This window comes from Thamnophis sirtalis, unplaced genomic scaffold (genome assembly GCF_051295495.1).
Source record: "Thamnophis sirtalis isolate CommonGarterSnake01/CBP01778 unplaced genomic scaffold, rThaSir2_p1.2 scaffold_8, whole genome shotgun sequence".
Classification (NCBI taxonomy): Eukaryota; Metazoa; Chordata; class Lepidosauria; order Squamata; family Natricidae; genus Thamnophis; species Thamnophis sirtalis.
Window position 1 is genome coordinate 8,323,766 of NW_028261388.1, and position 22,728 is coordinate 8,346,493.

General features: G+C 44.3%; 1 protein-coding gene across 1 annotated transcript in view; it reads right to left on the reverse strand.

Annotated features, from left to right (window-relative positions):
- Positions 1–22,728, reverse strand: part of ME3 (malic enzyme 3) — a 118,886-nt gene that overhangs the window by 56,221 nt on the left and 39,937 nt on the right. Inside the window, exons 3-4 of the mRNA XM_087721065.1 lie at positions 10,142–10,275; positions 4,234–4,383 (exon numbers count right to left, since the gene is read on the reverse strand). Coding sequence (XP_087577191.1) covers positions 4,234–4,383; positions 10,142–10,275 — 284 coding nt within the window. The remainder of the gene's footprint in view (positions 1–4,233; positions 4,384–10,141; positions 10,276–22,728) is intronic.

Below are 22,728 nucleotides of genomic sequence, written 5' to 3' on the forward strand. Positions count from 1 at the left end.
CACTTAAAATGTCCAGACACTGCTGAACTTGTGATGTAATTGAACTTAGTTTAGCCTCAGTGGGGCTAAACAAAACTATCAGGTGGCATCTTAGAAGAGATATTCCGCCCTCATTCATAAAGAATAACAGAGTTGGAGGTCATCTAGTTTAGGAGTCAGCAACCTTAAACACTCAAAGAGCCACAAAGGTCCTAATCAGAAGCCCCCCGTTCAGTTCTGGAGCCGAACGGAAGTCTAGTTTCCCCACCATAGAGTCTCCTCCTAGAGCAGCGTCCTTTTTCTTTTTTCCAACGCCTTTTACCGGTGACAGGGAGCTGCAGCAGAGGGATGAAAGAGCCACATGCGGCTCCGGAGCTGCCAGTTGCTGACCCCTGATCTAGTCCAACCCCTGCTCAAGCAGGAAACCCTATACCGTTTCAGACAAGTGTGAAGAGCGTGCATAGTTTTTTTCCCTTGACTACAAGACCACAGAAATATGGTTAATGTACTGAAGAAGTTACAGTTACAGAATACATTTGGAAGAGACCTTGGAGGTCTTCTAGTCCAACCCCTGCTCAAGCAGGAGATCCTACGTCATTTCAGACAAGTGGCTGACCAGTCTTTTCTTTAAAAATTCCAGTGATGGAGCAGTCACAACTTCTGAAGGCAAACTGTTCCACTGGTTAATTGCTTTGATTGTAAGGAAGTTTCTCCCTAATTCCGGTTGCTTCTCTCCTTGATTAGTTTCCATCCATTGTTTCTTGCCTTACCTTCTGGTGCTTTGGAGAATAATTTGACCCCCTCCTCTTTGTGGCAGCCCCTCAAACATCGGAAGACTGCTATCATGTCACCCCTAGTCCTTCTTTTCTCTAGATTAGACTTTCTCTGATGCTTTTTAGATGTGTTGGGATTATTGAATGGAAAGTTGTGATATTTCCATCACGAACAGCAGAAGATACTAGCCATGATGACACCAGGTGCAATATGGTTCGGTTCCACCACAAAACCGCGGTAGACTAAAGCGCGCTCGACGAAAGCGCGTACGTGACGTCATTACAGCGCGACGAAAACAGCACGCTGTGAGCGGTAAACTTAAAATTAAAGCATAAATCTAAACCTAACCCCCCCAAACCTAACCCTAAACCTAACCCTAACCCTAACCCTAACCCTTAACCTAACGCTAAACCTAACGGTAACCCTTAACCTAACCCTAAACCTAACCCTAACGCTTAACGTAACCCTAACCCTAACCCTAACCCTTAACCTAACCCTAACCCTAACCCTTACCTTTACGTGAATCGGCTTGCTTTAATTTTATTTTAATTTAATTTATTTTTAATTTTATTTGTTGCGCTGCTGATGACGTCAGGTACGCGCTTTGATCGGGCGCGCTTTAGTGGACCGCGGTTTTGACGGGTCACGCATGGTTCATGTGGGCTTATCTTACCCATCCCCGGTTTCACTTCCAGCACATCTGGGGAATGTCAGATCACTCTGCATTCTACGAGTCAGGATTTGATTGAACGAATATATTCAATTCAATTCAATTTAACGAATATAACATTTTATTTCCAGAAATAACTCCAGCATATGATGCACAAGCCTCCTGAGATCTTCTTTTTAAGGAACCTCCCAACCATCTGCTGTGTTTGCAGATCCTATTTCTGTTATTGCTGTGGCAACTGTGTTAGGCTTTGAAATTTAGAAATCAAACATTCAAAATTAGTTTCTTTGGGGGAAAAAAATTAAACTAACAAACACATCATCTTACAAAAGAGCCCGGGCAATCAAACTTCATTTGAGCCTGTAAGGAAATTATCCGAGGAGGAAGAATAATTAACCAATCAATTATTGAAATTGCCGCAAGTGACTGATCTCGGACTTTCATTGATTTGTTTATTGCAAAGACTTGGTTGTTACAGAGCTTTTAAACAAGAGAATAACCAAGTTGTATGTTTCTTCCTTTCTCGAAGTGCTTTTCAGTTTAAGCTTAGTAACTCATGTTTTCTGAGCTCCAAAGCTAAACACGTGGGGTGAGACACCCCTAACAACCCTTGGGGGGGGGGTGTTCTGTTAAAATACAGCATGTTGTGCCTTAAAATAGCTTCTAATGTACTGCCATAAAATGGCATCTACTGTACAGCGCAGTGGGGTTGCCATGGTAACGGCTTCACAGTACTCCAAAAGGGGGCTCCCTCTGGTAAAGTAGAAAATCCAATATTAGAAATTACGTATGTTCCGGTCTCCCCCCCCCACCTATAAATAAATACCAGGGGCAACGCTGGGTTATCAGCTAGTATATTATAAAATAAGATAATGGTATCTTCTTTTGATAACAGCTGTCAAGAAAGGTACCAAGAGGCCTCCAGAAGTTGTAAACGCTCCAACACTGGAAGTTTTTAAAGAAGAGATTGCAGATATTCTATTCTATTCTGTTCCGTTCTGATCCGTCCCGTCCCATGCCATCCCACCCTTTCCTGTTATTCTTTTTTTTTTTTACCAAACTACATAACATCATCAGTGCTACTAGACTAATGACTGTTAGCACGGATGACATTACCAAGTTTGGTAAAGAAATGTCTGCAAGAAAATAACCAAGCTCAGAGAGCACTAAATACTCGGCAGTTCAACTCTGGGCTACAAATAGTTCCTTGTTTCCAAGTTGTAACTGTACAGGATTCTTTTCCCCCTGAAGATAAAACAAATTGCTTTAGGACTATGCGTGCCATTCTTTATAGGGTCTTATTTTCTTTTGACCCTTGAAATAAGCACTTGGCCTTATTTTGGGGGAGTTCTTATTATTTTTAAAGTGTAGACGGCAGCGAGTGTGGTCATCCCATGGCTGCTGCTGTGTTGTAATATTTTTAGGGGAGACCTTATTTTAGCGTATGCGCTCAAAAGCCCGATTGGGCTTATTATCCGGGGAAGTCTTATTTTCGGGGAAACAGGGTATTTCTTGGTCTAGGAGTATAAGAAGTTTTTTTCCCCAAGGAACCCGAAAAGCCCAAAGGAAGGATACACCTAAAACATCTGATTTATGAACTATGATTAACAAGGGTTAAGAGGTGATTGCTTGCCTACACAGTCTGATGGGACAAGATCTTTTTCCAAAGAGAAAAAGAAGTACACTTTGCAAAGAAGAATGTTATTCCCCATGTGATATTCATCACTTGTAATAATGGTTAAAAAATAAACTTTCCAAGGGGTGGAGATTGAGAGAGAGAGAGAGAGAGACAGAGAAAGAGATAATTAAAAAAATATGCAGTGGAACACAGCTTCAAAGGGAGTTGGGACTTGTCTGTAACTATTTACAGAGCATTTACAAAGGTTTGGTCTCCTTTGTGAATTAGAAAAATCAAACACAATTTGAAACCTTCTCATTTGCAGTCTGGGATCAGAGCAGGGCCAGATTTCCATCGGATGGTCGAAAGAAAAAAACGTTTGCGAAAGGACAGGTGGAAATACACAAACTGCACTGGGGAGAAAAGCAGTTGGATTTCATCAGCACCAGGAAGATTTTGTGCCAAATTATTCCTGGCTGCATCCAAACAAAGGAAGACCACCTATAAATGTATTGAAATAATAACATGGGATTATGAACTGATCATGCAACCAAACCCTGATTCCTCGACGTGGACATAGAGATAGGGGATGCCTGCTAATTGGCTAAATGCTGGAAGTGGGAGGGGGGAGGGAGAGGCAAGGAGGAGGCACGAAAAAAGGAAGGGAAGGAAGGAAGGAAGAAGGGAGGGAGGGAGGGAAGGAAGGAAGGAAGAAGGGAGGGAGGGAGGGAGGGAGGGAGGGAGGGAAGGAAGGAAGGAAGGAAGGAAGGAAGGAAGGAAGGAAGGAAGGAAGGAAGGAAGGAAGGAAGGAGGGGCTAACCACAGTTGCTATTAGCGGTTGTCATGCAAGACTATTAGAAATTTAAAAGTTATAAATTTGATGGAGGAACTTTAAATGAGAATTCAGGGTAACATTTTGTCATTAACCTCAGGTGGAGCGAGCTGTACTGTACTGTACTGTTCTCAAACAAATAGTGTTTTTATTCATCTTAGAAGACTTTCCCCATTTGTCATTACAGGACTACAAATGCACACTGAGTTATTTGACAATTGCACCAAGACTATTCCTCCTTGTGGAGACCACCCACGGAAAGTTAGGTAGCAATTAGAAGGGGAACATTTGGTGCCAACGAGAACCTTTGAGCGAGAAGCCGGCAGCAGAAGGAAAACAGAAATCATTCTGTCCACTCACCGAGGCCGCCTGAAGGCCAGGCCGTACAACTGGCAAGCCAACCCAACAGTTGGAGTGTACACTATTGGCATAAATCTTTCTATGTCGGATGTGAGAACCCGGTAAAACAGTTTCTCGTTTCTGTCCTGCAGAGTCATGAGGATGATATACCTGGAAAAAAAAAAGAACAAAAGAAAAGGAAGTGATGAAAAGAGGAGTTGACACAAGCATTGCACTTTGAATGATCTGGAAATCATCTTTGTTCTGATCTAGGCTTCCCCAAAACAAGGGTGGACAACCATTTAAATAGGAGCCAGCCGTATGCAGCAGCTGCCAAAAAAGCCAACACAGTTCTAGGCTGCATAAACAGAGGGACAGAATCAAGATCCCGTGAAGGGTTAATACCACTTTATAAGGCCTTGGTAAGGCCACACTTGGAATACGGCATCCAGTTTTGGTCACCACGATGTAGAAAAGATGTGGAAACTCTAGAAAGAGTACAGAGAAGAGCAACAAAGAGGATTAGGAGACGGGAGACTAAAACATATGAAGAACGGTTGCAGGAACTGGGTATGTCTAGTTTAATGAAAAGAAGGACTAGGGGAGACATGATAGCAGTCTTCCAATATCTCAGGGGCTGCCACAAAGAAGAGGGAGTCAAACTATTCTCCAAGGCTCCTGAGGGCAGAACAAGAAGCAATGGATGGAAACTAATCAAGGAGAGAAGCAACTTAGAACTAAGGAGAAATTTCCTGACAGTTAGAACAATTAATCAGTGGTACAACTTGCCTCCAGAAGTTGTGAATGCCTCAACACTGGAAGTCTTTAAGAAGATGTTGGATAGCCATTTGTCTGAAATGGTATAGGGTTTCCTGCCTAGGCAGGGGGTTGGACTAGAAGACCTCCAAGGTCCCTTCCAGCTCTGCTATTGTATTGTAAAACGTACAAAGCCGATTTCTGGTCCTGACAAAACCCCTTTTATAAAATTCCTCTCATTCACATTCAGTAAAGGCCTGGCAAACAGTCTTTCAAAAGTTGTGGGTCCTTCACCAGTAGAGGCTTTCAAAGAGAGACTGGACAGCCGTTTGGCCGAAGTAGTATAGAGTCTCCTGCTTGAGCAGGGGGTTGGACTAGAAGACCTCCATGGTCCTTTCCAGCTCTATTATTCTACGTTCAAGAATTAAAGGTGTGGAGCAATGGACCTAGATGTAATCATTGATAATATCTCACTCCAGAGCTCCAAGTGACTTCATCCTGAGGTTTCATGTAGATGTTAAAACAACATAGGAACACCAACAGGAAATTTACTTAAGTGCTGAGCAGTAGCTCACCCAGAATCAAATGTCCCAAAATCAGAATTACTACAAAAAATGCTCTCGAAATCAGAAGACATCCGAGTGCATACTGGATACTGAAAGCTGTTGAGATATGCAAGATTTCTATCAACATTTCTTCCATTTAGCTTTTTTGGATTGGGACCCATCCATCAACATGACAAACCACCATCAGTATTATAGGTAGTCAGTGACGTGCAGGCAGGGGAGGCACTGGAGGCAGGGCCTCACCACTGTCATCATGGAAAGAAAAGAAAAATTAAAAGGAAAAAGGCTGAAGTAGTTGCTGCCAGAGTCACAGTGGATGACTCTGCTTAGTGCTTGTTTAAAAAAGCCTCTAAAAACAGTGCCCTCTACAGGAGGAGGCGAGAGAACCACGTGCCTCATTTAGTCTATCTTTATGATCACTCGAGCAGAGTTAAGCAAGGGTTAAAAGCCGAAAAATTCCTTATGTAGATGAGGCACGAGGTTCTCTCGCCTCCTCCTATAGAGGGCACTTTTTAAAGAGGCTTTTTTAAACAGTTAAGCAGAGTCATCCATTGGGGACTCTGGCAGCAGCTAACTCAGCCTGACCTCAGCAGCTCTTGCCTTTTTCCTTTTACATTTTTTACATTTTCATTATGGCAGACAAGAGGAGAGTTGAAATCCTCTGTGACACAGCTGGAAAAGGTATGTGGGTCGGAGGGAGGGGGGGAGGAATTCAAAATTAATGTAATTTGTAAGTAATTGTATTGTTGTAAGTAATTTGTGTGTGTGTGTATGTGTGTGTTTTACCTGCCTCTGCTGGTGCACGGGCTGGCACTTTATTTTTTATGTGGGACATAGCGGCCGGCAGGGCTTTTGGACGTAGTGGCAGGGCGGCTTTTGCCTCTAGCGCCAGGGCGGCAGGGCGGCTTTGGTTCCATCCAGCATTGATTCTTTGAAGCTTTCCATAGGTCCTCTCTGCTTTTAAAGTCCTCCGTTGGTCTAAGGAAGTTTTTCCTCTATGGCGGACACAGCGTCGGGGCGTCCGAACGCCCTACCGCTGTGTCCGACATAGGGTGGCTTTTGCCCGCTTGCCTCACCAGCCATAAACCTCACCGCATGTCACTGTAGGTAGTCTTTGACTTATGACCATAATGAGCTGTTCTGTCCCGTGATTCTAATGAATATGCAGACACAGGCTTGGCTGTCTGCCACGACTAATGATGGAGGTAAAGTCACCCCTTGGCTAGGAGCCTAGAATGCTATCTTCAAGAAACCAAGATTAGATTTACAGAATGCCTTCTCAACGGCTAGTAAAGTCGACTGTTGTTTCCTGCAAAGATTCCCCTCCTGTCGCTCCACCTATAAACTCTTTGGGAGGGGCCACAACAGTAGCCACTTGTCCCTATTTCCTTCTATGACGTCTTCTCCACAGCTGCTCCCTTCTCTTCTCAGTGCTACACACATGCATATCAGGGACAACCTCCCTCTGTTCCTCCTCACTGCTCCCTGACTCAGATGCCACCTGGTGGCCAACAGGCCTCTCTAGTCCCTGCTCTGACTCCAAACACCTTCCAGAGTCTTCTTCATCCTCCAGAACAGTCCCATAATCATCATCGCTGTCAGAGTCCACCAAGATACCTCCCAACGACCCATAAGATCTCACAGGTTGGGCCTCCTCCGGGTACCACCAACCGGGCAATGCCGGTTGGCGACTACTCGGGGGAGGTCTTTCTCTGTAGCTGCCCCGGCCCTGTGGAATGATCTACCCGCAGAGATCCAGACCCTTCCCACTCTCTCGGCCTTCCGGAAAGCCATTAAAACCTGGCTGTTCCGGCAGGCCTGGGGCTGTTGATCTCAAAATACGGTCCAGCCCCATTCAGAACAGAGTGCATGGTGTGTTGTATTTTAAATCTATCTTTTCTTCCTTGTATTTTATTTTTTGATTTTTTTCTTTTTCTGTACTGTAAGCCACCCAAGTCCTACGGGATTGGGCAGCATATAAATGCTATTAAACTTGCAAACTTGCAAGAGCTCAGCCGGCTGCTGCTCGGCCACAACACTGAGCCTAAAACTTCCACTGCTAAACACGGCAGTGGTTTAAGTGAGTTTTGCCCAATTTTTACGACCTTTCCTGCCACAGTAGTGAAGTGAATCTTTGCAGTTGTTAAGTTAGTCACACTGTTGTTAAGTGAATCTGAATTCCCCGTTGACATTGCTGGTCAGATGGTCACAAAAGGGGATCACACGATCTCCGGACCTTGCAACCGTCATAAATACGAATCAGTTGCCAAGCGTCTCAGTTTCGATCATGTGATCCTAAGGTCGTTGTAAGTGTGAAAAATAGTCATTGATCGCTTTTTTCAGTGTTGTTGTAACTTCGAATGGTCGCTAAATGAATGGTTGCAAGTTGAGGACTACCTCAACTTACAACCTATCCCAGATGAAACCCCGATTTAAATGCCTGCAGAAAGTCAGTTTCATCCAGGTTTACTTGAATCTACAATGTCAGTTTCTCAGACACCACACCAAGAATGGAATATTTGAGACCAGACTATAATTATAAAGTTCTTCCCAATGAAGGCGGGGATTTTCCCCTAAAAATGAAGGGAAGCGCATAAGGGAGCATTGTTCAACTTCTGGATTTTTTTAAAATTATTGCCATTGCTTTTAATACATTTATTTAGCTAAGGATTGAAGCTGGATTTCATCCTAAAGCTTTAGGCTAAGATTCTCCATGAAATAGCTCTCATCTTTTTTCTACTGCACTAAAAAACAAATTACTGTTTAGTACCCAGAATAGTAACCATGGAAGAATAAATGATGCAGAACAAGAGACATCATTATTTTGTGTTGTTTTGCATCGTTTTTTTTTAAATTTTCCACCTTCCCCCCTTCTCATCATACTTCCTGCCCATTTTTTTTTAGTTAGGTTGATCTTTATAGCATTTGTCTTATTAGGTTTCCTACAGTTTTAACTTTTAATATTATAAGGCACCCAGAGTTACAGTGTGGTAAAAGAGGTAGCTGATAATATCAGAGGTAGCTGATATTATTCTATTACAAATAGAATAATAAGTTAACATTTTGTGATAAGTGTTTTTTTCAGGGTTTTTTTCCCCCAAGAACCAGCAGGGAATAACAGATTAACAGAGTTGGAAGGGACCTTGGAGGTCTTCTAGTCCAACCCCTTGCTCAGGCAGGAAACCCTATACCATTTCAGACAAATGGTTGTTCAATCTCTTCTTAAAAACCTCCAGTATTGGAGCACCCACAATTTCTGGAGGCAAGTTGTTCCACTGATCAATTGTTCTCACTCGTCCTTCTTTTCATTAAACTAGATGTACCCAAGTTCTTTATAGGTTTTAGCAACTGGAAACACAAAACAATTGTCTCTAGTGCATAAACTCCCAGTGTACATAAAAACAACAAAGTGATAGGTTATAAATCATAAAGACAATAATTAATTATAAGATACAAACAAGAAGTAATAAATCATAAGATACCAATAGGGGAAGATAGTGGGAAAGAGGAGAAAAGATGAGAAATGAGAAGATGATTGAACTAGGATAGAACAGAATAGAATAACAGAGTTGGAAGGGACCTTGGAGGTCTTCTAGTCCAACCCATGCTTAGACCATTATGGGCCATTGGACTATCCCATTTCAAACAAATTCACAATTCCTAGAGGCAAGTTGTTCCACTGATTAATTGTTCTCACTTGTCCTTCTTTAAATTAAACTAGACATACCCAAGTTCTTTACAAGTTTTAGCAACCGTTCTCTATAAGATTTAGGAGGAAGGGTGTGCTCTTCCTTTTGCAAATGCTGTAGGGTTTTTACTACATTAAAAAAAAAGGATCCAACAGTTCTTTGAAAAGTTCAAAAGTGTCTGCCACGTTTTCGGCATGGAGAAGAATATTGGGTCAAAGAAGGCTACCAGAGGTCATGTCGTAATAACAGTGCGAGGAAGTCCTTATCTATGTGGGAAAATGTCTGAGCACAGCGGGGAGAAGCTGGGGTCAGTTTACTATTTCTGTTGGATGGATACCTTCACAGGAACTCGAAACAAAGCTAGCATAGAAATGTTGAGGCTGATCTGGGAACAGCTAGCCCCCTGTGACAAAACGGGCGGTGAGATCCCAGCCAACTGGCAGTTTTTCCACAACTACACAACGTGCTGGAGAAGACTCCTGCGAGTCCCTTGGACTGCAAGGCGATCCAACCTGTCAATCCTAGAGGAGATCAACCCTGACTGCTCTCTAGAAGGCCAGATCCTGAAGAGGAATCTCAAATGCTTTGGCCACCTAATGAGAAGGAAGGACTCCCTGGAGAAGAGCCTCATGCTGGGAATGATGGAGGGCAAAAGAAGAAGGGGACGACAGAGAAGGAGGTAGCTGGATGGAGTCACTGAAGCAGTCGGTGTGAGCTTAAATGGACTCCAGAGGATGGTAGAGGACAGGAAGGCCTGGAGGAACATTGTCCATGGGGTTGCAATGGGTTGGACACGCCTGTGCAACTAAAAACCACCACAACCACAGAAGGCAACCCAAAGGGTCAACCTCCAAGTTCCAGAGTATCTAGTTCGAAACATAAGATTCGTGCAGGCATCCCCAGCTCACTTCTGCTCACTTGTCTAGATCATTGGATTTGGTCTCGTAGCTTTTCAGAACCCGTAGCACTTGAACATCTTGGCTCAGGAAACAAGGTGGGAGAAGGCCGTGTATTCCCAGCTGGAGCCTCTCTTGAAGGGTGAAGGCCATGCCCTAAGGTGGAAGAGAGGATGGGTGTGTTAAAACAGTGGAACAGAACCAGTCTCTTAAAAGAAAAAGAAAAAAGTATTATGGGTAGTTCTTGACTCACAACCAAAACTGAGCACAAAATTTATGTTGCTAAGTGAGAAAGGTGTTCAGTGAGTTTTGCCCCATTTTGTGACCTTTCCTGGGACCCGGTGGCTCAGTGGCTAAGACGCTGAGCTTGTCAATCAGAAACTTTGGCAGTTCGGCGGTTCGAATCCCTAGCGTTCTTGCCAAGTGATCACTTTGTCCATTATTTAGTTCACTTATTTAGTTTATTTATTTGTATCCTGCCTTTATTGTTTTGACAAATAACTCAAGGTGGTGAACATATCCGACACGCCTTCTTCCTCCTATTTTCCTCATAACAACAACCCTGTAGAGTTGATTGGGCTGAAGGAGAAGAACTGGCCCAATGTCACCCAGCTGGCTTTCATGCCTAAGGCAGGACTAGAACTCACAGTCTCCTGGTGATTGGCCCAATGCCACCCAGCTGGCTTTCATGCCTAAGGCAGGACTAGAACTCACCATCTCCTGGTGATTGGCCCAAAGTCACCCAGCTGGCTTTCATGCCTAAGGCAGGACTAGAACTCACAGTCTCCTGGTGATTGGCCCAATGCCACCCAGCTGGCTTTCATGCCTAAGGCAGGACTAGAACTCACCATCTCCTGGTGATTGGCCCAAAGTCACCCAGCTGGCTTTCATGCCTAAGGCAGGACTAGAACTCACAGTCTCCTGGTGATTGGCCCAATGCCACCCAGCTGGCTTTCATGCCTAAGGCAGGACTAGAACTCACCATCTCCTGGTGATTGGCCCAAAGTCACCCAGCTGGCTTTCATGCCTAAGGCGGAACTAGAACTCAATGTCTCCTGGTGATTGGCCCAATGCCACCCAGCTGGCTTTCATGCCTAAGGCAGGACTAGAACTCACCGTCTCCTGGTGATTGGCCCAAAGTCACCCAGCTGGCTTTCATGCCTAAGGCGGAACTAGAACTCAATGTCTCCTGGTGATTGGCCCAATGCCACCCAGCTGGCTTTCATGCCTAAGGCAGGACTAGAACTCACCGTCTCCTGGTGATTGGCCCAATGCCACCCAGCTAGCTTTCATGCCTAAGGCGGGACTAGAACTCACCACTTCCTGCCTGAAAGTCACCCAGCTGGCTTTCATGCCTAAGGCGGGACTAGAACTCACTGTCTCCTGGTGATTGGCCCAATGCCACCCAGCTGGCTTTCATGCCTAAGGTGGGACTAGAACTCACCACTTCCTGCCTGAAAGTCACCCAGCTGGCTTTCATGCCTAAGGCGGGACTAGAACTCACTGTCTCCTGGTGATTGGCCCAATGCCACCCAGCTGGCTTTCATGCCTAAGGCAGGACTAGAACTCACAGTCTCCTGGTGATTGGCCCAAAGTCACCCAGCTGGCTTTCATGCCTAAGGCAGGACTAGAACTCACTGTCTCCTGGTGATTGGCCCAAAGTCACCCAGCTGGCTTTCATGCCTAAGGCGGGAGTAGAACTCACCACCTCCTGCCCGAAAGTCACCCAGCTGGCTTTCATGGCTAAGGTGGGACTACAACTCACAGTCACCTATTTTCTAGCCTGGTGCCTTAACCACTGGACCAAAGTAGTTCTTTCTCTTTTCAGCAATACAAAGTGAGATGCATCTGGAAACACTAACATTTAAATCCCATTCACAGATACATTCTTCATATATTGATCGCATCCTTGATTAAAAAGCCTAAAAGTGCCATCACTAAACAGAGGATTGTGAGTAAGTTATGACGGTGAAGGGAATTGTGCAGTGAACCTGGGATCAAAAGATGTGGAAAAGGAGTGGGCATAGCTGCCCATCTCACATCCATTGGCACACCTTTACCCCAAATGTGTCTTATTTCGTGCACTACGCAATTGGGTAAGCCTGGGAAAAGCTACAATTTCTATAGGACCATGCCAACATCCACTCCAAAGCATGTTTTATCCTTGGAATTTGGACTGCGGCACAGCTCCAGGAGTAATAAAATTAGAAACTAGAGAAAACTGAGAAAATGTATATATATTGTGCTTCGTTTTTAATAGCAAAGATTTTTTTTTAAAAAAAGTCATTGAAAATATTTCCAAGAAAGGAAAGCCAAGCCTGAATAAATTAAAAAAAAACATTTTTATCCAACTCACCCCAATATATCTTTCCACATGCTATTTAAGATAGCTGAATTTGTTTGCTGTTATGTGGGAGCCATGAGTCACTCAGCCTCCCTTGGCGACTTCCAAAATGGGATGTTTTACATAATGTGCGCGTTTCACTTTTTAAAATTCTCCCCGTTGCAATAACTTAAATGAAAACACCATTATTTTTGGCAGGAGCGTCTTTAATCCGCTTTGTTTAGTCACCGCAATGGCTCCAAAAAATCTGCCAGAAAAGCAATTCCCTTCTTCCAACGACCAGGAAATTACTGAAGATGGTAGAGGGGGATTTTTTTTGTTTTTGCCGAATTTAAGCAAAAGGTGAGCCACGAACTCCATCATGCAGTCATCAACATTCATTTGTTTAAAAGCTTCTTCAGCGCTATGCAGCATTTGATAAGTCAGCCGAATAGCTCTGGGCAAGGAAAGTCAGCAGGATTTCTGGAATTCTCTCCGGATCCTTAATAAAGGTTGTTAGGAATATAATTCTAACGGTTGGGTTGGCAATATATAAATCATGTAACAATGCTATACCTGTTTCTTTAAATCATACTGTAAAATGTGATTGGTTGCTGTTTTCCTCAATCGGCCAGAATGACTGTTAGCTCTCTGTTTGTTAGATGCTGGGCTGATCTGATCTGAGTGTTTTTGGAAGCTAGCTGTTAGAAAGTGCCGTGAGCTATTGTAAGTTTTGCAACTGTTAGCAAACTTTGAGTACCAGACTGTTTATATGATACTGGACTAGTTATTTGGATTATCCCTTAACTGAAAGACGTTGATGACTGACTGTCTTATCCATGTATGACTTGGACTGTTTGATGGACTCTGATACCTCTATTTCCACGAAAGTAGAAGCCTATTTAAACTGCAGTGTCTCTGTATGCTGATTTGTGTGTTCTCCATCACAACTCTCACAACGCTTCTCTGAATGCACTCGCTCTCCCAACAGGGAGCTTACCTAACATTGGTAATCCTCAATTTACGACCCCAACTGAGCCAAATATTTCCGTGGCAAAGCAAGGCAGCTGTTAGGTGTGTTTTGCCCCATTTTACGACCTTTTTAAGCGAATTGTTGCAGTTGCTACGTGAATCATGAGATCCTTAAGTGAATCCGGATACCTCCCATGGTCGGAAATAAGCTAACAGTTACAAAAAGTGTTCACTGGACCCCAGGACATTGCAACTGTCATAGGTATATGCCAGTTGCCAAGGGTCCAAATTTTCCACTTGGAAACTAATGAAGGAGAGAAGTGAACCATCCTAGAAATAAGGAGAAATTTCCTGACAGCGAGAACAACTAATCAGTGAAACAACTTGCCTCCAGAAGTTGTGAATTCTCCAATACTGGAGGTCTTTAAGAAGAGATTGGACACCCATTTGTCTGGAATGCTATAGGTCAGTGATGGCTAACCTTTTTCTAAGTGGTGCACCCGGAAGTGTCCACCCACCTGCGCATGCCCGAGAGACCCCCCCATCTGTGCATATGTGAGCAACCTCCCCAACGCACATGCCAGGAGGGGAATTTCCGCCCTCCCCAGGCTCCGGAGGCTTTCCTGAAGTCTGGGGAGGGCGAAAATGGCCTCTCTCGGCTCTCCGGAGGGCCTTCGGCAGGCCGGAGGAGGCCATTTTCACCCTCCCCAGGCTTCAGGAAAGCCTCCAGAGCCTGGGGAGGGTGAAAAACAGGCCCAACAGGCCAAGCGGAAGTTTGGAAATGAACTTCCGGTTGACTCGTTGGGCCTGTTTTTCGCCCTCTCTAGGCTCCGGAGACTTTCCTGAAGTCTGGGCAAAGTGAAAAACAGGCCCAATAGCCCAACCGGAAGTTTGTTCCCGAACTTCCGGTTGACTCGTTGGACCTGTTTTTCGCCCTCTCTAGGCTCCGGAGACTTTCCTGAAGTCTGAGGAAAGTGAAAAACAGGCCCAATAGCCCAACCGGAAGTTTGTTCCCGAACTTCCGGTTGACTCGTTGGGCCTGTTTTTCGCCCTCTCTAGGCTCTGGAGACTTTCCTGAGGTCTGGGCAAAGTGAAAAACAGGCCCAATAGCCCAACTGGAAGTTTGTTCCTGAACTTCCGGTTGACTCATTGGGCCTGTTTTTCGCCCTCTCTAGGCTCCGGAGACTTTCCTGAAGTCTGGGCAAAGTGAAAAACAGGCCCAATGGCCCAACCGGAAGTTTGTTCCCAAACTTCCTGTTGACTCGTTGGGCCTGTTTTTCCCCCTCTCTAGGCTCCGGAGGCTTTCCTGAAGCCTGGGGAGGGCAAAAACAGCTTCCCCCAGCCCTCCGGAAGCCCAAACATCAGCTGGCCATCACACACATATGCGACAGAGCTGAGGGCTGCCAAAGGCTGCCGTGCCGTTAAATTTTAGCTCCAGATACCATCTGTGGCACGTGTGCCATAGGTTCGCCATCATGGGTATAGGTTTTCTTACTTGAGCATAGGTTCTACTAGGATTATCTCCAAGATCTTCTTCCCACCTTTGTTGATCTGTTCTTCTCTAGGATCAGCGACTAGTTAGCTGCTTTTCTGGAAAGCAATGTACAATCACACACCCTTGCCACGTTTTCCTCAGAGCTGGCTTTCAAATACAAATCTTCTAGCTCTGTCTGCCGCTGGAGACTTCTTAGTCGGCAATGATTATTATTCCCTAATACTTAGGGTTTTTTTTTGTTTCTTTACTAACTTCTAGGATGAGGAAATTCTGGAGGCTGCATCCAAATTGCCTGCTAATGCCAAAGGAAACATGGCTAGCCGTAAGGCATCCGTTTTCCTGTGTGATTATTTCCTGATGTCGCTTCCTAAGTCCAGCAAATCTGGATTGCGAAGTGTTTGTGCGTCAGTGAGAAGGGAGGACAAGCCTGCGGGGTGAACTTTGCTCTCTTTTGACCTTGAGATGCCAACTTTCGACCCAGCCATTATTTTGAATATTGATAAAGCCGGCTTCAGGGTTGATTTCCGACACCCAGGTTGGGGAAAAGACAGCATGGAGATGACAACAAGGGGATAGAAAGAATGAAAAAAAAATGATTCTAAGGTTCTCTCTCTCTCCAATCTATTCAGCTGGTGAGCACAGGGTCGCTCACAGACTCTGCATGCTTATTTCCTAATGACCCGTCAATCAAATTAAGGAAAAGACAAAAAGAATTCTTATGCAAGCACAGAGAGAAAGAGAGATGCTTCTCTCCTTGATTAGTTTCCACCCATTGCTTCTTGTTCTGTTCTCAGGTGCTTTGGAGAATAGCTTTGAGAATAGCTTAAAACTGCAACTGTCCTACAAGCCTCCCAGAATCATTTGGAGTCAGGCAGCATTAAAGCAAATTAAACAAAGCAAATAAACAAATAATGGAGTATATTAGATGGCATGTCCCTCCCTCCCTTCCTTCTTCCAACTCTCCTCTCCCCTCTCCTCCTCTCCCCTTCCTTTATTCCTTCCATCTCTCCTCTTCCCTTCCTTCCTTCTTCCAACTCTCCTCTCTCCTCTCCCCCTCTCCCCCTCCTTTATTCCTTCCTTCTTCCATCTCTCCTCTTCCCTTCCTTCCTTCCTTCTTCCATCTCTCCTCTCCCCTCTCCTCCTCTCCCCTTCCTTCCTTCCTTCTTCCATCTCCCCTCTCCTCCCCCTTCCTTCCTTCTTCCATCTCTCCCCTCCTCTCTCCTCCTCTTTCATTCCTTCCTTCTTTCATCTCTCCCCTCCTTCCTCCTTCCATCTCTCCTCTCCCCTGTCCTCCTCTCCCCTTCCTTCCTTCCTTCCTTCCTTCTTCCATCTCCCCTCTCCTCCTCCTTCCTTCCTTCCTCCATCTATCCCTTCCTCTCTCTTCCTCTCTCATTCCTTCCTTCTTCCATTTCTCCCCTCCCCTCCTTCCTTCTTTCATCTCTCCTTTCCCCTCTCCTCGTCTCCCCTTCCTTCCTTCCTTCCTTCCTTCCTTCCTTCCTTCCTTCCTTCCTTCCTTCTTCCATCTCCCCTCTCCTCCCCCTTCCTTCCTTCTTCCATCTCTCCCCTCCTCTCTCCTCCTCTCTCATTCCTTCTTCCATCTCTCCTCCTTCCTTCTTCCATCTCTCCTCTCCCCTGTCCTCCTCTCCCCTTCCTTCCTTCTCTCATCTCTCCTTTCCCCTCCCCCTCCCTTCCTTCTTCCATCTTTTCCCCTCCTCCTCTCCTCCCTTCCTTCCTTCCATCTCTCCCCTCTCCTCTTCTCCCCTTCCTTCCTTCTTTCATCTCTCCTCTCCCCACCTTCCTTCTTCCATCTCTCCTCTCCCCCTCCTCCTCTTCCCTCCCCTTCCTTCCTTCTTCCATCCCTTCCTTCCTTCCTTCCTTCCTTCCTTCCTTCCTTCCTTCCTTCCTTCCTTCCTTCCTTCCTTCCTTCCTCTCACCATGCATCTTAATGTTGCCAAGACCAGGAAACATCTATGGAGATTCTCAGTCATCCAGATCATGGTTGTTTCAACCATGGTTTTTTTCCCCCCAAGAGGCAACTGGACTTTCTTTGTATCTCTTTGAAGACATTTCTCTTCTCATCCAAGAAACTCCATCAGTTCAGTCAGTAGTTCTCCGAACTACTCAAAATTTCCGCTATCAGTTCTCCAGAACTTATCAGAACCTGCTGAATTTCACCCTTGTGTGGAACACATTGAAAGAAATTGGGTTGAAAACAGGAAGCAAAATAGTGAACATGATAACTTTGGGCCTTGTTTCTGAGTTGCCCGAAAGAGTTCTGGTTGCTTCGTAGGAAGATTAAAATTGGGAAGGGGTGCATGTGGGCCTTGTGGTTATATGGCCCACAAGAAAGCAATTCCACAACAATACCAGTTTTAGGGGTCATAAATTTTCCCTTCTGATCATACAAACTTTTGATGAGATTCAACAGACTTCTACTTCCATTATCAGTTAAGCAAGCTTCCCCAGCCTGTGAGCCATAGAAGAATTTTCATTTATCTTATCAAAGAAAAGGGAGTCAACCTATTTCTCCAAAGCACCTAAAGGCAGAACAAGAAGCAATGAATGGAAACTAATCAAGGAGAGAAGGAACCTGTCAAAACAGCCAACACAGTTCTAGGCTACATAAACAGAGGGATAGAATCCATGGCACGACAAAACCGCGCTCGACTAAAGCTCGCCCGATTAAACCGCGTCACTGACGTCATCAACAGGGCGACAACAGCGAGCGCGGAGAAAGAAGGGCGCTTTAAATAGCGCTTTGAAAGCAAGCCGATTCAAGTTAAGGTAAGAGTTAGGTTTAGGATTAGGTTTAGGGTTAAGTTAAGGGTTAGGATTAGGGTTAAGGGTTAGGGTTAGGTTAAGGGTTGACGTCAGCTACGCGGTTTCGTCGAGCGCCCTTTAGTCGAACGCGGTTTTGTGGTGGAACCGATAGAATCAAGATCATGTGAAGTGTTAATACCACTTTATAAGGCCTTGGTAAGGCCACACTTGGAATACGGCATTCAGTTTTGGTCACCACGATGTAAAAAAGATGTGGAGACTTTAGAAAGAGTGCAGAGAAGAGCAACAAAGATGATTAGGGGACTGGAGGCTAAAAAATATAAAGAACCGTTGCAGGAACTGGGTATGTCTAGTTTAATGAAAAGAAGGACTAGAGGAGACATGATAGCAGTCTTCCAAAAATCTCAGGGGCTGCCACAAAGAAGAGGGAGTCAAGCTGTTCTCCAAAGCACCTGAGAATAGAACAAGAAGCAATGGGTGGAAACTAATCAAGGAGAGAAGCAACCTAGAACTGAGGAGAAATTTCCTGACAAAGCAATTAATCAGTGGAACAGCTTGCCTCCAGAAGTTGTGAATTCTCCAATACTGGAAGTTTTTAAGAAGAGATTGGACAACCATTTGTTTCAAATGTTATGAAGGCCTCCAAGGTCCCTTCCAACTCTGTTATTCTGTTATTTAATATATAGTATGACTCATACGCAGTAGAGAGACTGGTGATCCCGACTGAGACTTATGGAAGTTGGAGGTCCACCTATCTGCTGTTGCAGAAGTCCGAGGGACTCTTTTCCAAGGCTTTCAGCCGGAGTTCTTTGAATGTCTAAGGCATGACTCCAAGAGTAAAGGAGGGCTTACAATCACCCCAACACTTTGGAGACGGATGACTTTCAGCTTTCTTGCAGGCTATTTACTTTGCCAATAAAAGGAAAATATATATATATACCTGGTCATTCATAATAACAAAGGGAATCTTTCTGGGTTTTGTTTTATTTTTTCTTCCTGGCAGCTGCCAAATTGTGTTGGGTTAATAAACCGAAAACAACAACAAATATCTACTCTGCGATATTGTTTTCAACGTGCAGACTACCCCCACCCCCCATTTTTCTTTAGTAAGCAAAGCACTTAAAAAGGGACAGGCCTTTACAATGATTTTTCAATAGGGTGTTGCTTTTTTCCCCATTTTGCTCCCTTGGACGTAAATTGATGTTTTTCTGTTCATCTAGCTTTTTAGAAATGAGGAGCACACATCTCCCCCCTTTCTCCCTTTATATTCCACATAAAGACGTTGCACTATTTTCTCTTTCTCGCTGGAACAAAATTAGCTGTAACTAATATGTGCCATAGAGCCTTGGCCTTACAGCTGGATTCTGCTTACAATCAAAATCATTTTTCAGTGTCCTTAGAACACAAAGACATTTGAGAGATCTTTTTTTTTTTTTTACTCCCAGGAGCACAAGAAATAACTAGCACAAGGTGCTAGTTATTACTTATAAAGCCCTTCATGGTACTTGAGAGACCGCCTGCTGCCAATTACCTCCCAAAGACCCGTTAGATCGCACAGGGCCGGCCTCCTCCGGGTTCCGTCTACTAGCCAATGTCACCTGGCTACTACCCGGAGGAGGGCCTTCTCTGTGGCGGCTCCGGCCCTTTGGAACGAACTCCCCGCGGAGATTCGGACCCTCACCTCTCTCCCTGCTTTCTGAAAAGCCGTCAAAACCTGGCTGTATCGGCAGGCCTGGGGTTGATGAGTTCCCCTCCACTCTCGACAGGTGTGGTTGTTGGTCATTTTAATATGTTTATTTTGTACTTGTTTGTTTCCCCTTCCCGTTTAAGTTGTTCGTCGCCCTGAGTCCCTTTTAGGGAATAGGGCGGCATATAAATAAAATAAAACTTAAACTTAAACTAATGACTGGGTAGAATAAATTAGATACAGGTAGTCCTCGACTTATGAACATAATCGGGACCGGAATTTTGGTTGCTAAATGATGTGGTCTTTGCACCACATGGTATGAAACCATTTTTTTACTGCAGTCATTAAATGAATCGCTATGGTGGGTAAGCGAATCATAGCGTCATTAAGGGAATCCAACTCCCCAATTGACTTTGCTTGTGAGATGCCAGCTGGGAAAGTTTCCGATTGCAATCAGGTGACCTCAAGCATCCTGCAACCGTCGTAAAGGTGAGCCAGTTGTCAAATTGTTATCACATAAACCACAGGGATGGTGTTATGGCTGTAACTCAAGAGGATAAGATCATATGTCACTTTTTCCCAGGTTGTCATAACTTTGAATCATTATTAAATGAATGGTCATAAATCGAGAATTTCCAGAGAACCAACTAATCAAAAGCTAAATGGAGATTCCAATAAAGGAGAATATTTGTAGACCTTCAAGAAGAGATTGGACTGCCATTTGTCAGAAATGGTGTAGGGTCTCCTGCTTGGGCGGGGGGTTGGACTAGATGACCTACAAGGTCCCTTCCAATTCTGTCAATCTGTTATCTGTAGCTCAGAGTTGAAATGAAGGATACTTGGTACTTCCTGAGCCTTGTTTGTTTTCTTGCAGATGTTTCATTACCCAACTAGGTAACATCATCAGTGCTAGTAATAAGTGCTGTTTGCTGTCAGTTGCCTAAGGTGCCTATTACTATTGGTAATACCTTTGCTTGCTTTTGCCACAATCATTCTACTTCTGTTTGCAGGTCTTTGCATGTTGATATTTTCTCCAATTCTCTACTATTCTGCTATCTCCAGGTACTGTTGTCCATTGTCCAGAGTCTTTTGTCTTTCTTATTCATTCTTTATTAATAATAATATCCTATAATTAAGGTGACCAGACGTCCCGCTTTTGGCGGGACAGTCATGATTTTGCACAATTTGTCCTGTGTCCCGCAGCGTTCTTAAAAAGTCCCGATTTTTTTTTAATTTTTATCTTTACCAATGTAAAGAGGCTGCAAGGCCGTGGCAGATATGGGCTGCCAGAGGGTCTTACTGATTTTCTAGGATACATACAAGTTGCCCACTACATCCTCCATATTCGGGGAGAGTCACTCGCTCCCGTGCAGCACGATCACGCCGCAGGTTTTCAAAGCCACACTCTTGATTGGCTCGCAAACGCCGGACCGTATTTTGTCCCTTCTGTCTCCCCGTTGCTCAGAAAAGCAACTTCAGGAAGGTCCTTTGCTAGCAGGCAGGTTCTAGGACGCCTGCCGCCACCAAAGGACCTTCCTGGAGTTGCTTTTCTGAGCAACGGGGAGACAGAAGGGACAAAGTACTGTCCGTTTTCCCCGTGCCACGAGGGCAGCAGGAAGACTAGGACAGGGATCTCCTCTTGGATCCAGCCTGGGAGAGAAGCAGCAGAGAAAGGTAAGCCAGCATTTTATATTTTATTGGCTTTATTAATGATAACTTTAACACCATCAAACATCCAAAATTGCCTATCCCATGTCTTTTAGAAGGACTTAGGTGGATAAAAATGCCAAATCCAGTCTAAATATCTGGCTAATATATTAATTTTTTTTGCCTTCTGTGTTTCTGGGTTCACAACCATCAAAGAAATTACAACAAAATGTTGAAGTTGGATTGACGAAGCAAACCACAATTGGCAACTTCACACATACTCTGTGATGCGATAATGTGAAACATGCTACACAATGGCTTAGTTCCTACATTGCAATCTGCTAAAATCAAAGAAGCCACATTCTAACTTAGCACGTTGGGTGGAAGTTAATACTAAGTGAATAATAAGGTAAAGGTTCCCCTCACACATATGTGCTAGTCATTCCCGATTCATGGGGGCGGTGCTCATCTCCGTTTCTAGCCAAAGAGACATGGTTCGTGGTCATGTGGCCAGCATGACTAAACACCAAAGGGGCGCGGAACGCTGTTACCTTCCCACCAAAGGTGGTGCCTATTTTTCTACTTGCATTTTTACATGCTTTCGAACTTCTAGGTTGGCAGAAGCTGGGACAAGTAACGGGAGCTCACTCTGTTATGCAGCACTAGGGATTTGAACCGCCAAACTGCCAACCTTTCTGATCGACAAGCTCAGCGTCTTAGCCACTGAGCCACCGTGTCCCACAGTAAGTGAATAACAGTAGGTAAATAAATGGTAAGATTTTATATCACTTCTTTGCAAAAAGCAGTTCTCACTGAATCCAACTTCTTATTCACAAAGCATGCTCTCCCCTCAGTCTAAAATGCCACATTTTTAAAGTGCTGTTTCCGTTCAAGATTTACAAAATAATACTTCCATGATTTAATTAAACCCATAAAAAGAGCACCCCCCCCCCACTACTTCTTTTATTCTTGTTGCCTCTGGCATATCTACGGTATGACTCAGAGAGGGATCACTTTAGACATGAATCCCTTCTCTGTTCTCTGTGTTAATATTTTCCAACATCTATATTCATAATTCTGCTTTTCTTTTATTCTCTTTGAATCATAAAATGCTCCTTTTTGTGTACTGTACTTAACAGTTGCATGGTTACCTATGGGGAAAGAATTGCTTAACAGCTGTATAAAACTTTCATAAAAAGATCATTTCATTGGGGTCTGCCTATTTTCATACTCTTGACCAATTTTTTTTTCATTGCTCCAAAATGCAACATTTTGCAATCTCCAAAACACTCTAGTTCTGGAAAATAGCAGCATCTCCTTCATAGTTGAATCGCCAACTATTTATTTTTGTTCTTTTTCATCTAAGCATTCCCCACTAGCACATATCTCCAGAGTAATGTAGTATCATTGAACCATTCCATTTTGTATGTTACTAACCTGAAATACTCAAGGTTATACCTCGTATAAAAGTAAAGGTTCCTCTCGCACATATATGCTAGTCGTTTCCTACTCTAAGGGGCGGTGCTCATCTCCGTTTCAAAGCTGAAGAGCCAGCGCTATCCGAAGATGTCTCCATGGTCATGTGGCCGGCATGACTCAACGCCGAAGGCGCATGGAACGCTATTACCTAAGTATCTAAGTATCCCCCACTAGCACATATCTCCAGAGTAAAGTAATATCATAGAACCATTCCATTTTGCATGT